At 47.8% G+C, this 12,685-nt stretch overlaps 1 protein-coding gene across 1 annotated transcript; it reads right to left on the bottom strand.

Annotated features, from left to right (window-relative positions):
* Positions 1–6,028: 6,028 nt before the first annotated feature.
* Positions 6,029–10,072, bottom strand: LOC307123146 (GTPase IMAP family member 4-like). The gene is made up of 4 exons (XM_079811556.1): positions 10,027–10,072; positions 7,626–7,717; positions 7,479–7,527; positions 6,029–7,294 (listed from the first exon to the last, which is right to left on the bottom strand). The coding sequence occupies exons 2-4, from the start codon at positions 7,683–7,685 to the stop codon at positions 6,468–6,470; spliced, it is 936 nt and encodes a 311-aa protein (XP_079667682.1). The 5' UTR covers positions 7,686–7,717; positions 10,027–10,072; the 3' UTR covers positions 6,029–6,467.
* Between the last annotated feature and the right edge of the window lie 2,613 nt (positions 10,073–12,685).

Raw genomic sequence — 12,685 nt, 5'->3', positions numbered from 1 at the left:
AATGCGATATTGCCTCGTACTTCCTTATATACTCACGCAGTGAGGCGGAGCTACGTTTGCAAATTCCGCATGCCCCATGGCATTGGCACGCCATTGGGCGTTTTCTCAAAACTCGAAGTTGATAGGCTTCTAAGCGAAACGTCTCAGGTTACGTATGTAACCATGGTTCCCTGAGAGGGAACGAGATGCTGCGTCAAGCGCTGCGGGAACGCCCCTGCGTGATGCGTCATGAAGCACACATGCGTAAAATCAGTCCAATGGTGTGGCTGGACGTCGTAGGCGGGTGACGTCATAGACCAGGAAGCTATAAAGCAGCCCTGAACCAGACAATGTCAGCTTCTGAAAAAGTCGAACAAGTCGGTCACAGGCGTGCCGGGAGTATGGCTAAGCGACGCAGCGTCTCGTTCCCTCTCAGGGAACCATGGTTACATACGTAACCTGAGACGTTCCCTTTCAAGGGAACTCGCGCTGCGTCAAGCGCTGCGGGAACACAATACCAACGCCGCCATAACTCTCAAATGCCTGTACATGTGAAATTTATAGCGCACATTAAGCTACAAGCACCCGAGAACCTGGAGTAGAGGCTACATCAAGGTTGTAAAACCTCACAAAAGTGTGCGGAGAGGACCACCCTGCCGCATCACATACCTCCTGCAGGGAGACTCCTGACAGAAGAGCCAAAGAGGCCACCATACTCCTAGTAGAGTGGGCTCGGACCTTTAGTGGTGAAGGTTGGCCGGCCGACTCATATGCGAGTGAGATAGCCTCGACTATCCACTTGCTTAATGTCTGCTTAGATGCAGGTTTCCCTTTGTTTGGGGACCCGAAACAGACGAACAGTTGCTCAGATTTCCTCCACAGGGCAGCTCAGTGGACATAAGCATCTAGTGCCCTTACTGGGCAGAGCAGATTTAACTTCTCCTGGTCTGGATTCTCAAAGGGAGGCGGAGAGAAGGCCTACAGCATTATAGGACCCGCCACGTTCGTAGGAACTTTCGGGACATATCCTTCTTTTGGATATAAAAAAGCTTTCACCATTCCTGGCGCAAACTCAAGACAGGAGGGGGAAACAGATAGTGCTTGCAAATCCCCCACTCTCTTTAGAGAGGAAATAGCCAAGAGAAACACAGTTTTTAACGTGAGGAACTTCTCTGGCACCTCCCCAATAGGCTCAAATGGGGCCAAAGCTAGACCTTCCAGCACCACAGCCAGATCCCAGGTCGGCACACTTGAGCGTGCCGCAGGCCTTAGCCTCAGAGTACCACGAAGGAAGCGAATAACCCATGGGTGTTTCCCCACCGATGCACCATCCAGATGGACGTGATAGGCCGATATGGCCGTCACGTATACCTTTAAGGTGGAAGGGGATAACCCTGAAGCGAACTTTTCTTGTAGAAAATCCAGTACTGAGTTGACTTGGCAGTTGACTGGGTTTAGAGAATGGTTAGAACACCAAGCTACAAAGACTCTCCATTTAAGGGCATACAGCCTCCTCGTGGAGGGGGCTCTGGAGTGCAACATGGTCTGAACTACCTCAGCAGAAAGACCTGAGTCTACGAGCTGGGCCCCCTCAGGGGCCAAGCCCACAGTTTCCACAACTCCGGCCTCGGGTGCAGGATTGCCCCCGACGCCTGGGAGAGAAGGTCCCTCCTGATCGGAATCTCCCACGGGGGACCTTCGAGGAGAGATATAATGTCCGACAACCAAACTTGTGTCGGCCAAAACGGGGCTATTAGCAGCAGACGAACCCCGTTCCGGCGCACTCTCTCCAGCACTCCTGGTATTAATGCCAGAGGGGGAAAGGCGTACAGACGCAGCCTCGGCCACGTCTGCACCATGGCATCCAACCCCAGCGGGGCTGGATGTGTGAGGGAGTAAAATAGGGGACAGTGCGTTGTCTCGAGACGCAAACAGATCCACCTGAGCCTGACCAAACCGGTTCCATATGAGCTCCACCACCTCGGGGTGGAGTCTCCAACTCCCCGGCACCACTCCCTGCCTCGACAGGGAGTCTGCCGTCATATTCAGGTACCTCGGGATGTACACTGCTCGGACCGATAGCATCTTGCCCTGGGCCCAAACTAGGACTCGATGTGCCAGCTTCCATAGCCGGCGCGAGCGTAACCCCCCCTGGCGATTTATGTATGAGACCAACGATGTGTTGTCCGTGCGAACCAACACATGATGGCCCCTCAGGTCTGGGAGAAAGTGCCTGAGTGCCAGGAACACTGCCATCAGCTCTAACTGGTTTATGTGCCAGGAGAGCTGCTGGTCGCTCCACAGACCCTGGGCTGAGCGAACACTCATGGTCGCCCCCCAGCCGGTGAGGGATGCATCCGTCGTTAGCGTTAAGCGACGACAAGGAGCCCCCAGCACCGGACCCTGGGACAGGAACCAAGGATCCTTCCACATGACTAAGGCACGTAGGCACCGCCGCTTGACCTTGATCATGCGAAAAGGATTTCCCCTCGGGGAGAATCCCTTGGTCTTGAGCCACCACTGTAAGGGCCTCATGTACAGCAGGCCAAAAGGTATCACGTTGGACGCTGCTGCCATCAGACCCAGAAGTCTTTGAAAATGCTTCACAGTGAGTGACTGGCCTAGCTTTATCTTGGATACGGATTGTAGAATCGAATTCACCCGAGCGGCGTCAGCCGAGCCCTCATGGTTTTCGTATCCCATAGCACACCCAGAAAAGTGACGTTCTGCTGTGGAGATAACATGCTTTTCTTTGTGTTTAGCCTTAACCCCAGCCTCTTCATGTGAGCGATCACAGCATCTTGATGCTGAGCCGCTAGATGTTCCGACTCTGCTAAGATCAGCCAGTCGTCTATGTAATTCAATACGCGGATGCCCTGGAGTCTCAGCGGAGCCAAAGCTGCATCCACGCATTTTGTGAAGGTGCGGGGTGATAATGCTAGGCCGAATGGAAGTACCCGATATTGGAATGCTTCGCCCCCGAAAGCAAACCTGAGGAACTTCCTGTGTTGAGGAAGGATGGAGACGTGAAAGTATGCGTCTTTCAGGTCTATTGTGACACACCAGTCCTCGGACATGATGTGACACATGATCTTTTTTAGCGTGAGCATTTTGAACTTTAGTTTCTTTACTGCCCGATTTAGCTGGCGCAGATCTAGAATAGGACGCAGTCCTCCATCCTTCTTCGGAACTATGAAGTACCGGCTGTAAAACCCTGACTCTCTGCAGTGGGGAGGGACCCTCTCTATAGCCTCTTTTTGCAGAAGAGTCTGTACCTCTTGCTCCATTACCAGAGCCTGCTCGGGGTTTACCACTGTGGATAATACCCAGTTGAACATGGGCGGGTGTGACCCGAATTGTATTCTGTACCCATTTTCTATTGTGCGCAGGACCCAATCTGAGATATTTGGCAGAAGTTTCCACGCTGCCAGAAAATCTACTAAGGGAACCAGCCCCTCGGGGCTGGCCTCTGGATTTTGAAGTGTGAGCAGCCCGGTGTCCTGAAACGGCGCGCCGGCAGGAAGCAACCGCACTGAACACTTTTGACCCTCCTTGGAGGGAGCGAGCATCCCCGCGCCGCTACGTTTCCGGGCGGACGTGGAGACTTATGCTTTCTGAGGACCGCTGCGCCCTGAAGCACCCGAGGTGGCAGGGTTGGCAGAACAGCCCCCTGATGGCACCAAAAGGAGACGGGTGCCTCGACACACCGCTTCCCCCCGGAGGGGACTGCCATCCGAAGTCTGACGCCTCTGGCATCAGGACTTCTTCGCCGAGGCCTTCCTAGAGATAATAACAGTCCTCAGATCTGCTCTACCTCGGGAAGACCTCGGCTGAGAGTGCTGACCCTGCCCCCAGTCTCTCTGTGGGGGAGCGCGGGTGGCTACACTCTCTCGCTGTTGCGCTCTGTGAGAGGAGGACGTACTCGGTTGGGGCTGCTCCCGCCCAGCAGCCCCAAAGACATGAGATTTGCGGGGGAGAAATTTTTGAAACGCAGCCGCCTGCTTTTTAGACTCTTGAAACCTCTCGACGACTGTGTTGACTGAGTCGCCGAAGAGGCCAGCAGGGGAGATAGGAGAGTCGAGAAGGAACTTTTTATCTCTATCTTTTATCTCTGAAAGATTTAGCCAGAGATGTCTCTCCGTGGCCACCAGGGCTGCCATAGAACGGCCGATGGATCTAGCCGTCTCCTTGGTGGCCCGAAGAGACAAATCAGCAGCTCTCCTAATCTCAGCTATCGTTTCCCTCCCCACTTCTTCACATTCATCATCAATGTCTTTCAGCAGGTCGGCTTGATAAGCTTGCAACACCGCCATCGTGTGGAGACATGCGGCTGTCTGACCTGCTGCCGAGTAAGCCCTACCCACTAAAGCTGATGTTGTTCTAACGGGCTTAGTGGGCAGCTGCGGGGCTTTTAACGACGATGACGACTCGGGAGAGAGATAGCTCGCGAGCGTCTCTTCTACCCGCGGCATCACCGCGTAACCATGCTGTTTCAACCCCACTATGTTTGAATAAGCAGCTGTATTGGGGTTGAATGGTCTGAATGATGCCGGTTTTTTCCATGATTTCGACACCTCGGTGTGGAGATCAGGAAAAAAAGGCAAGCCCCGCTTTGGAGGTTGTGATCTAGATGGAAGGAAGCGTTCATCTAATCTACTAGGCTGATGCGCTTCGTGAGTCTCGGCTGGCCAGTCTATTTGCAACCTGGCAACAGCGTGAGTCACAACCTCCAAAAGCTCCTCTTGAGCGTGTGACTGAGGCGGCGAAACCTCATCTAAATAATCCAGGCTTACAACATCCACTTCCTCAGAACTGGAGTGTTGCTGCACCTGCGCTTCAGCGCGAGCAGAAGAAACCGCAGAGCGTGCTTCTAACTCGGCAACTGAAGCGTCGGGTCTGACGGGTAAAGGCAGAGAAAGGGGATCACCCGTCTCTAACCCCGCCGTCAGATCCATTTGCGAACCCCAAGATGAAAGCCGTCGCTGTGCCTCAGCAGCAGCGGGACCTGCACCCTGGGGAACACGAGCCGAAGCGCCCTCCTCAAAGAGCGAACTGCGGGACCGGAGAGTTCTCATTGATAACTTTTCGCAATGCTCGCAGCCAGCCCCCTCGAGAGCTGACTGTGCATGCTCCGGTCCCAAACACATTACACAGAGAAAGTGTGTATCCCCACCCGTGATGAAACGAGGGCAGGGAGTAACACACTGTCTGAATTGTTGATTCGCCATTTTTTAAGAGACACACACACTTTTCTTTCATACAAGGACAAACGATTTCACATGGAGCGCTTGTGAAGACACAGAAGCTGACATTGTCTGGTTCAGGGCTGCTTTATAGCTTCCTGGTCTATGACGTCACCCGCCTACGACGTCCAGCCACACCATTGGACTGATTTTACGAGTGCTTCATGACGCATCACGCAGGGGCGTTCCCGCAGCGCTTGACGCAGCGCGAGTTCCCTTGAAAGGGAACCCCCATTCGTTAGTCACTAACGTTACGTCGTAGTGACTGAACGAAAGGGAACTGAAAAATCTTCGCAACAACGAGCAAGCGAGTGATTATGTACATTCACTGAGTGAATATTATGAAAAAAATATATATATTTCTCGCTAGAAATGTAATCAAAACTTATTTTTATGCAGAAACTAACTCAAAATACTGATTTTTTCCACTAAAATGAGAGAAATGTCCGCCATGTTTTTTGTTCTCACGGCTGGAATCTTGAAAGTCACGTGACTTGGACGCAAAACAAGAGGAAAAGAATAGGCAAAAAAAATGTAACAGTCATACAATTCAAGGGCCATTATTGTAACCCCTCTACGTTTTGCACTTTGGACCAATGTAGTCAGGGTACGTTTTTATATGAGACTGGGTTGGATATATCTACACACTGATTTAATCAAAGAATAAACTCACATTAAAACATTCATAGATAAATTATGACTATGAATTGTTGCGTAACACAATGTATATACCATATCTGATATGATGAATGCAAACATAATACAAGAGCTGTTATGTTGTCATAAGCAGGACAGGACATCTGAATGGGATCCATATACACAATTTTACTAAAAGGTACTCATAGCAAACATTTTCAAATCATGAAATCAGAGATTCAAAATCATGAGCTAGAATCAGAAGTGTCAATACACTATAAGGATGAGAGAGCTTAAACTAAGATACTATAATAACATGAGTCAACTAATAAAGAACTAAGTAATAAAGATAAGGCACAATAATAATTAGAATTGCAAGTCCTTGTGAGTCAATTTTCTGTCCAATAAAGTCAAAACAAAATTATGGGACTGGGACTGGTATCACAAATGGTTGTTATAAAACATACTCATGTTTCTGTTTTGGTGTGTGTTTTTTTCCCCTGTAATAAAGACATGTAATCTTGAAACCAAACAAATAACTAAATGTATACTTTCTGTTAAAACGTTAAAATCAGAGGAGACCTAAAACAAACTTTCCAACAAAGGGAATCACAACTCTGGCCAGAAATTGAAAGATTGTATCAGCAACTGAAGTGCTTCTCTCAGCTTGCTGTCTTGCCTCCTTCTCATGATTTTTTCCAGCCTTTCTTTTGCTTTTTCATAGGCCTCGTCCTCAAGTTGAGCCCTCAGAGCTTCTATCTCCTTCTGTCTCTGCTCCTCTGTCTCCTTCAGGATACGTTGTTTCTCTTCCTCAATCGCTCTCTCTGCCCTTTCCAGCATCTCACTGGTGTAATGTTTCCCACCATTTCCAGTGACCATTTTCTCAATCTGATCCAGCAACTGAATGACCTGTTCAGGATTTTGTTCCCTATTGTTGAACACATGGTATCGTCCACTGCAAGTTTTGATGAAACTGAGCAATTTGGGGCTTTCCCGCACAAATGTGTGAATGCTCTTGTCCTCAAGTCGATCTCCATGAGTGAACAGTGCCATGGTGTATGAGGAGGATTCCTCACCAAAAACTGCTTGAATGATTCTAACAGCTTCTGCCTCTTCATCTGTGAATCTGCCCAGCTGAATCACCACTAAGAAGACGTGTGGACCAGGAGCAGAGAGTGGAATACAGAGTTTAATTTTTTTGACCACCTCATCTGCACTTAGGCTGGTGTCAAACAGACCCGGAGAGTCGATGACAGACACTTCTCTGCCATTTATTGTTGCATTAAATTTGTCACATTGTCCTGTCACAGAGGAGGATGAAAACGCTGATTTAAATGCCTTTTTCCTCAAAATAGTGTTGCCTGTTGCACTTTTTCCCACACCTGTTTTTCCAACCAAAAGTATCCGGAGCGGTTCGCCTGGATGCACTGATGCACCTGGGTTATGAACAAGATTAGGCTATATCATTTTTTTATTATATGTTTTTTTACAATCTTTAAATATATTTAAATTCACTTGATTTGTTTTTTTAAACCATGCACCGACAGAATACTATGAATCCTAACAGAGGTTATGTAGTAAAATATTAAAAGATTATTAAAAGATAACCAATACCTTTACCTTTTTGTGCACATGAATCCATGAGAAAAGTTTCTCTTTCCATGCAAATCTGGAAAGATTTGCATGTAATAATTTATACATGTTATAAATGTTATAAAATATATGTTATAAAAATGTTATAAAATGCATGTTATAAAAATGGAATACCTGACTATTAGCAACAATTATACAAAGTGCCATTAGTACTATAGAGAAAGATGATGTCATTGCTGGTTGTCCAGAAGAAATGTTCTCTGCAGCTATAAAGACATGTAAAAAAAAATTTTTTTTAAAGTCATGTAAAAAATCCTTGCTATACATTTAAAATACATTGAAAAGGCTCATTATAGATGAATATTTTGTTTTATCATTAAAATTTTTGAACTACTCTTTAATAACAGATATGAATAGGGTGCATGCCATTTAAAAAGTAATGTTAAATTCCAAGGAAGATGAAGATATGACAAATGAATCAAATTGCAATAGTATTTATTAAATGAAACAAACACAAGTAATCCAACAGGAGAAAAACAAATGAAACAATGTGTAAAACAAAAGCAATAGCCTGGCAAAGAACTGATCAAACTGAGAGACCCTCTGAACCCTGAGCTGTTTTCTGGGCCCTGGAGGTGTTTTTACATGCTCTGACATTTGTGCTTCTTTCTGTTACTTGTAACATTTTCATGTCTGATTACTCTGTATTCAGCACAAACTCTGCTACAATAATATGTGAGCAGCATGTGTGTAAAAGTTTTTAGTTTTGAGAAAATTACGTTTGTGTGTGGTTTGTTGAAAGAAAAAAATTAAGTCTAAAAGTTGCTAAAAGTTGCTAAATGACATTGTGACCCCTTGGTCAGTGGTTAGATCAGCGTAGCAGTCAATAAACGGGACAAGGGAGATCACGTACAAGACAAATCAATTAGGCCAAATATACGGGATAACACAGGACAGTTGAAAACCCGAATCAGACTGGTTTTTATTATCAACTCGTATATCCGCTCATCTGAACTGGACTATACATTAGCAGAACATTTAAACACCAAGAGATTAAGAGTGTAAGCTTTGTAACTGATAGGAGTTTCCTTCACAACTAGGGAGACTTTGAGGACCAGATAGCAGAGAGGAGCTGCGCGAGGCATGCTTCAGGATTCCGGAATCGCTGTATGGTGCATGTGGAATTGAGATATAGCTTTGTTTGATTTATTTGTACTCAAGAGAGTGAAGGGGACATTTTTCAGTTTCCCGGCCACCACGAACATGAGCGACGATCCAGGCCTGCAACGTGGTGGGTTGTGAATGACTGGTATGTGTGTGTGTGGCCCCACAGTGTTTGTATTTGTGGATGACATTATATGAGTGACATTTTGATACTCAAAGTGAGTAACCTTGTACATTTCATTCCAGTGTGTTTTTGACAGGTCTATCAACTGAGATATTGCCTTTTTTGTGTTTAATTATTCAGATTTAAAGTCACAGTGATTGTGTGAATACATCACATTCTCAAATTCAGATATTTGAGCTATTTTTGACTCTCTACTCCTGTTCAAATTAAATATTTTACATTTTGTTACTTTTACAAGAGTTTTATTCTTTCAAAAGGGTTTATTTTTGACAAGTTAACCTGAGTGTGAGTATAGAGTTTAATGCCGAGTAACTTTCTAAAAGAAAAGTATTTAATTGTGACCTCAGAGGGGCCTAACGGCATATAGTTAAGGAGTCAGGTGCACTGTCCTACTTAATTACAATAAAGGCCGTTGTGGGTGGGGGGTGGGGGTGCTACATTTAGTTAGTGATTTAGTTAAATAAAACTTTTGAAACATAAAACATATTCATGCGAGTTTCTTCTGGTCACTGCTTGTAAATTAACATCACATTTAATGATATGATCACAGCTACATGCTTAGAAAGTGTTATTTTTCTGTGGCAACGAAAAATAATCTTTTTTGAGAGTTGATAGATGGTCAATACTGAGTGTTCGCTGGATGAACAGATTAATTGATTGTAATTTTAATTCAGCTACATCAAGTTCATTCGATTAACTGATCCAAATATTTATAATGATTTATAATAAGTTGTGATTACTTATTCATATTTCCCTTTTGAAATAATTTGCTACAAACCTTCATTTTGACGAAATATAGGCTATTTATTGTTTTTACTGTAAAGAGGTCTCCTTCAAGCAGTGTAAGAAGATTTTAAAGAAAGTGTGTTTATTGAAAAAGTAAATTAAATTATTTCATTTATCAAAATAAACAGAATATTGTAGACCCTTTGCTTTTTTTATTTTTTTATGATACACACCTACTCCGCCGAGCTTGTCAGTTCAGTATTTTATGTATTTATGCTTGTAATGATTTTCACAGTTTTACATTTTACATGACAGATTTACATCCCACCATCAGTGTAGTCAACATGGGACCATATATTATAACAGTGTTACAACTCTTCCCTGCTAACCAGCTTGGATTTCCACCTGATTTCAACATAGCATGCTTGCATGTCCCAGAAAGATTAACTAGAAGAAGACAAATCAATAATTAATTTCTTTTGATGAAAATGAAAAACTTACCCCTCAAAAAGTCCTCTCCTCAAAGATCTTTCCTATATCAAAAGGAGAGGTTTTGTTTTCTCTTTACTTGCTAGGATTGTCTCATGACAAGGGTTATTTGGGTAAGCTTGTTTTGCAGTGCTGCTGATGTGACGTGTCGCAGGACCAACCTATTTTCCCATTGTGGAACAACATTCTTGTCAAAGAAATGTAGCCTATTATATTTAAAAAAAAAACTCCTACACTTCGAAACGTTATGAATCAGTGAGCCGAATCATGATTCGGATCGCGTGTCAAACCGCCAAACTGCTTAAATTTGGCGATTCAAACCGCTTATTCGACTCGCTGATTCATAACGCTTCGAAGCTTCATGATTCTTTGTTTTGAAATCGTCATCACTATGTAAGTCGTTATTTAGGGTTCCCTTTCAGTCGGTCACTACGACGTACGTCGGTAATAACCGACGAATTGGGATCACTTCAGAGAGCCCCTATCAGCTTCGAGAACTTAAGAACAGGCCAATGAACAATTGGCGTGCGAGATTTGCATCTCGCGCTCCGCCCCGCGCCGCGGGTATAAACAGGAAGCGAGAGCATCGCACTGACGTCATTCACTTCGGAGCCTAACCGGCGTTTGAAGTCTACAGACTGCTTCCTGATTATTCAGCGAAGACTACCACAAGAACAGAGAGAAGAGGATTGTGTGTGTTGGTGTGACGGCGCTTTCCAGCGGGACCGCGAACTCAAAGCTGCGAGGAACAACTGCTGTTATCACAGCAAGACAGCTTGTTGGTATCGGTGGGCGTTCCTTCTGAGTGCAAACACAGGCTGCACTATCCCCTGTGTGTTGCCGCGGTTTCCCTGGGTGCTTCAGCACTCTCTTAAAAGAGCGATTTCCTCACAAAAAGAGCAACACGGGTGTGACACTGCATCTTTTTCAAGATGTCATTCCACCCGTGCGTTTCTGGATGCGGTCGTTCCCTCTCGCCCGCTGACGGCCACACTCACTGCATCACGTGCCTGGGCTTACAGCACGCTGAGGCAGCGTTTGTGAATAGCTCGTGTTCTCACTGCGGGAACATGACTATTGCGGTGCTTAGGTCGAGACTCACCTACCTCCGGGAAGAAGGAGTCCCCCTCCCCATACCTCGATCTAGAGCTATCCCTAACCAGGATAGACCTACTTCGACGGATGGCCGGGGTGATCTGAGGATTACGTTCAGGCCAAACCCGCCTAGTGTCCCTACGCAGGTCCCTGAACCCTCTCAAGCACCGCTGCCGGTGGCGCCACCGGAAGAGATCGCTGGTCCCGCCCACGGGCGCCCAGTCATCTCTTTCGGAGCGCCCGCGGACGAGCAGATGTCGATCGCAGCATCGGAGGGGGAGTTCCAGTCCTCAGAGGATGAGGATTCAGCTGTACTGCCTCCCTCTGGGAGAGTGGCAACGGCTGAGTCGGACCCTGAGTTGACGGCTATGCTTTCCCGGGCCGCCGAAAAGGTCGGGCTTGTGTGGAACCCTCCACCACGTCCCGAACCTTCTAGGTTGGATGATTGGTTCCTGGGGGGGGGTCGCGCTGGTTCTCAGCGTCCCGCCCCAGTGCCATTCTTCCCGGAGGTGCATGAGGAGCTTTCCAGGTCGTGGACGACACCCTTCAGTGCCAGAAACAGACCTGGAGGCTCCTCCCTCCTCACTACCCTTGACGGTGGACAGGCCAAGGGTTACGAGAGGATCCCGCCGGTCGAACGCGCCGTCGCGATGCAGCTGCATCCGGCGACCGCCTCCGAGTGGCGTGGTGATCCTCGTCTCCCGTCCAAAGCCTGTAGGTTTTCGTCCAGTCTAACTGCGAAGGCCTACAGGTCCTGCGGACAGGCCGCGTCTGCCTTGCATGCCATGGCGTTGCTTCAGGTGCACCAAGCCCAGGCACTCATGGACATGCACGAGGGTAGGTCTGACCCAGAGCTCCTCCGGGAGCTCCGGGCGGCGACGGACCTCGCCCTCCGGGCGACGAAAGTTACCGCCCGTTCCGTGGGTCAGGCGATGTCCACCTTAGTGGTCCAGGAACGGCATCTCTGGCTCAACCTGGCCGACATGAGGGAGACTGACAAGAACCGGTTCCTGGACTTCCCCATATCGTCGGCCGGGTTGTTCGGCGACGCGGTCGAGAATTTCGCCCAGCAATTCTCGGCCGCCCAGAAGCAGACAGAGGCCATCAAGCATATCCTGCACCGGCGGCCCGCTGCTGCCTCCACCCAGCCGCCGGCTGCAGCGCCTCCTGCGGCCGCCCCCGCTCCCGCCCCAGCCCAGCAGCAGCCTTCCACCGGTCGTGGGCGTGGAGCCGGTCGCGGGAAGAACGTCCAGCCCGCTCAGGCCGCTGCCAAGCCAGGTGGCAAGCGCCGTCGGAAGAGACCCTGAGACGGGCCGCCCAGAGATGGAGGAAACTGCTCTTCGGGAGATGGCTGCAGCACCACTCCTTCCCCCGGTGGAGGGCCGGGGGAACCCCATTTTATTTTCTGTTCCGCCACTGGCCCCAGTGCCAGTGGCACCCAAATTTTCAATAAAAGAGCAGTTCTAACATCTCTGGGTGTCAAGAGAGCGCGTCTGGCGGTATGCAACGCTACCATGCCTCGTACCCCTCAGACACCTCTCTCCTCGCCAACAGGGGGCGTCGGTTGTGCGGACGC

This window comes from Gobio gobio (assembly GCF_949357685.1).
Source record: "Gobio gobio genome assembly, chromosome: 3".
Taxonomy (NCBI): domain Eukaryota; kingdom Metazoa; phylum Chordata; class Actinopteri; order Cypriniformes; family Gobionidae; genus Gobio; species Gobio gobio.
The sequence above is the reverse complement of the archived record's forward strand: the minus strand, read 5'-3'. Positions and strand labels throughout refer to the sequence as shown.

What these genes read in the sequence shown, in the direction of transcription:
- LOC307123146 (XM_079811556.1), bottom strand. Translation starts at nt 7,685, where the DNA reads ATGACATCATCTTTCTCTATAGTACTAATGGCACTTTGTATAATTGTT. An exon ending in TAATTGTTGCTAATAGTCAG is followed by an intron (nt 7,528 to 7,625) that starts GTATTCCATTTT and finishes AAATCTTTCCAG; the next exon opens with ATTTGCATGGAAAGAGAAAC. An exon ending in GGATTCATGTGCACAAAAAG is followed by an intron (nt 7,295 to 7,478) that starts GTAAAGGTATTG and finishes TTCATAACCCAG; the next exon opens with GTGCATCAGTGCATCCAGGC.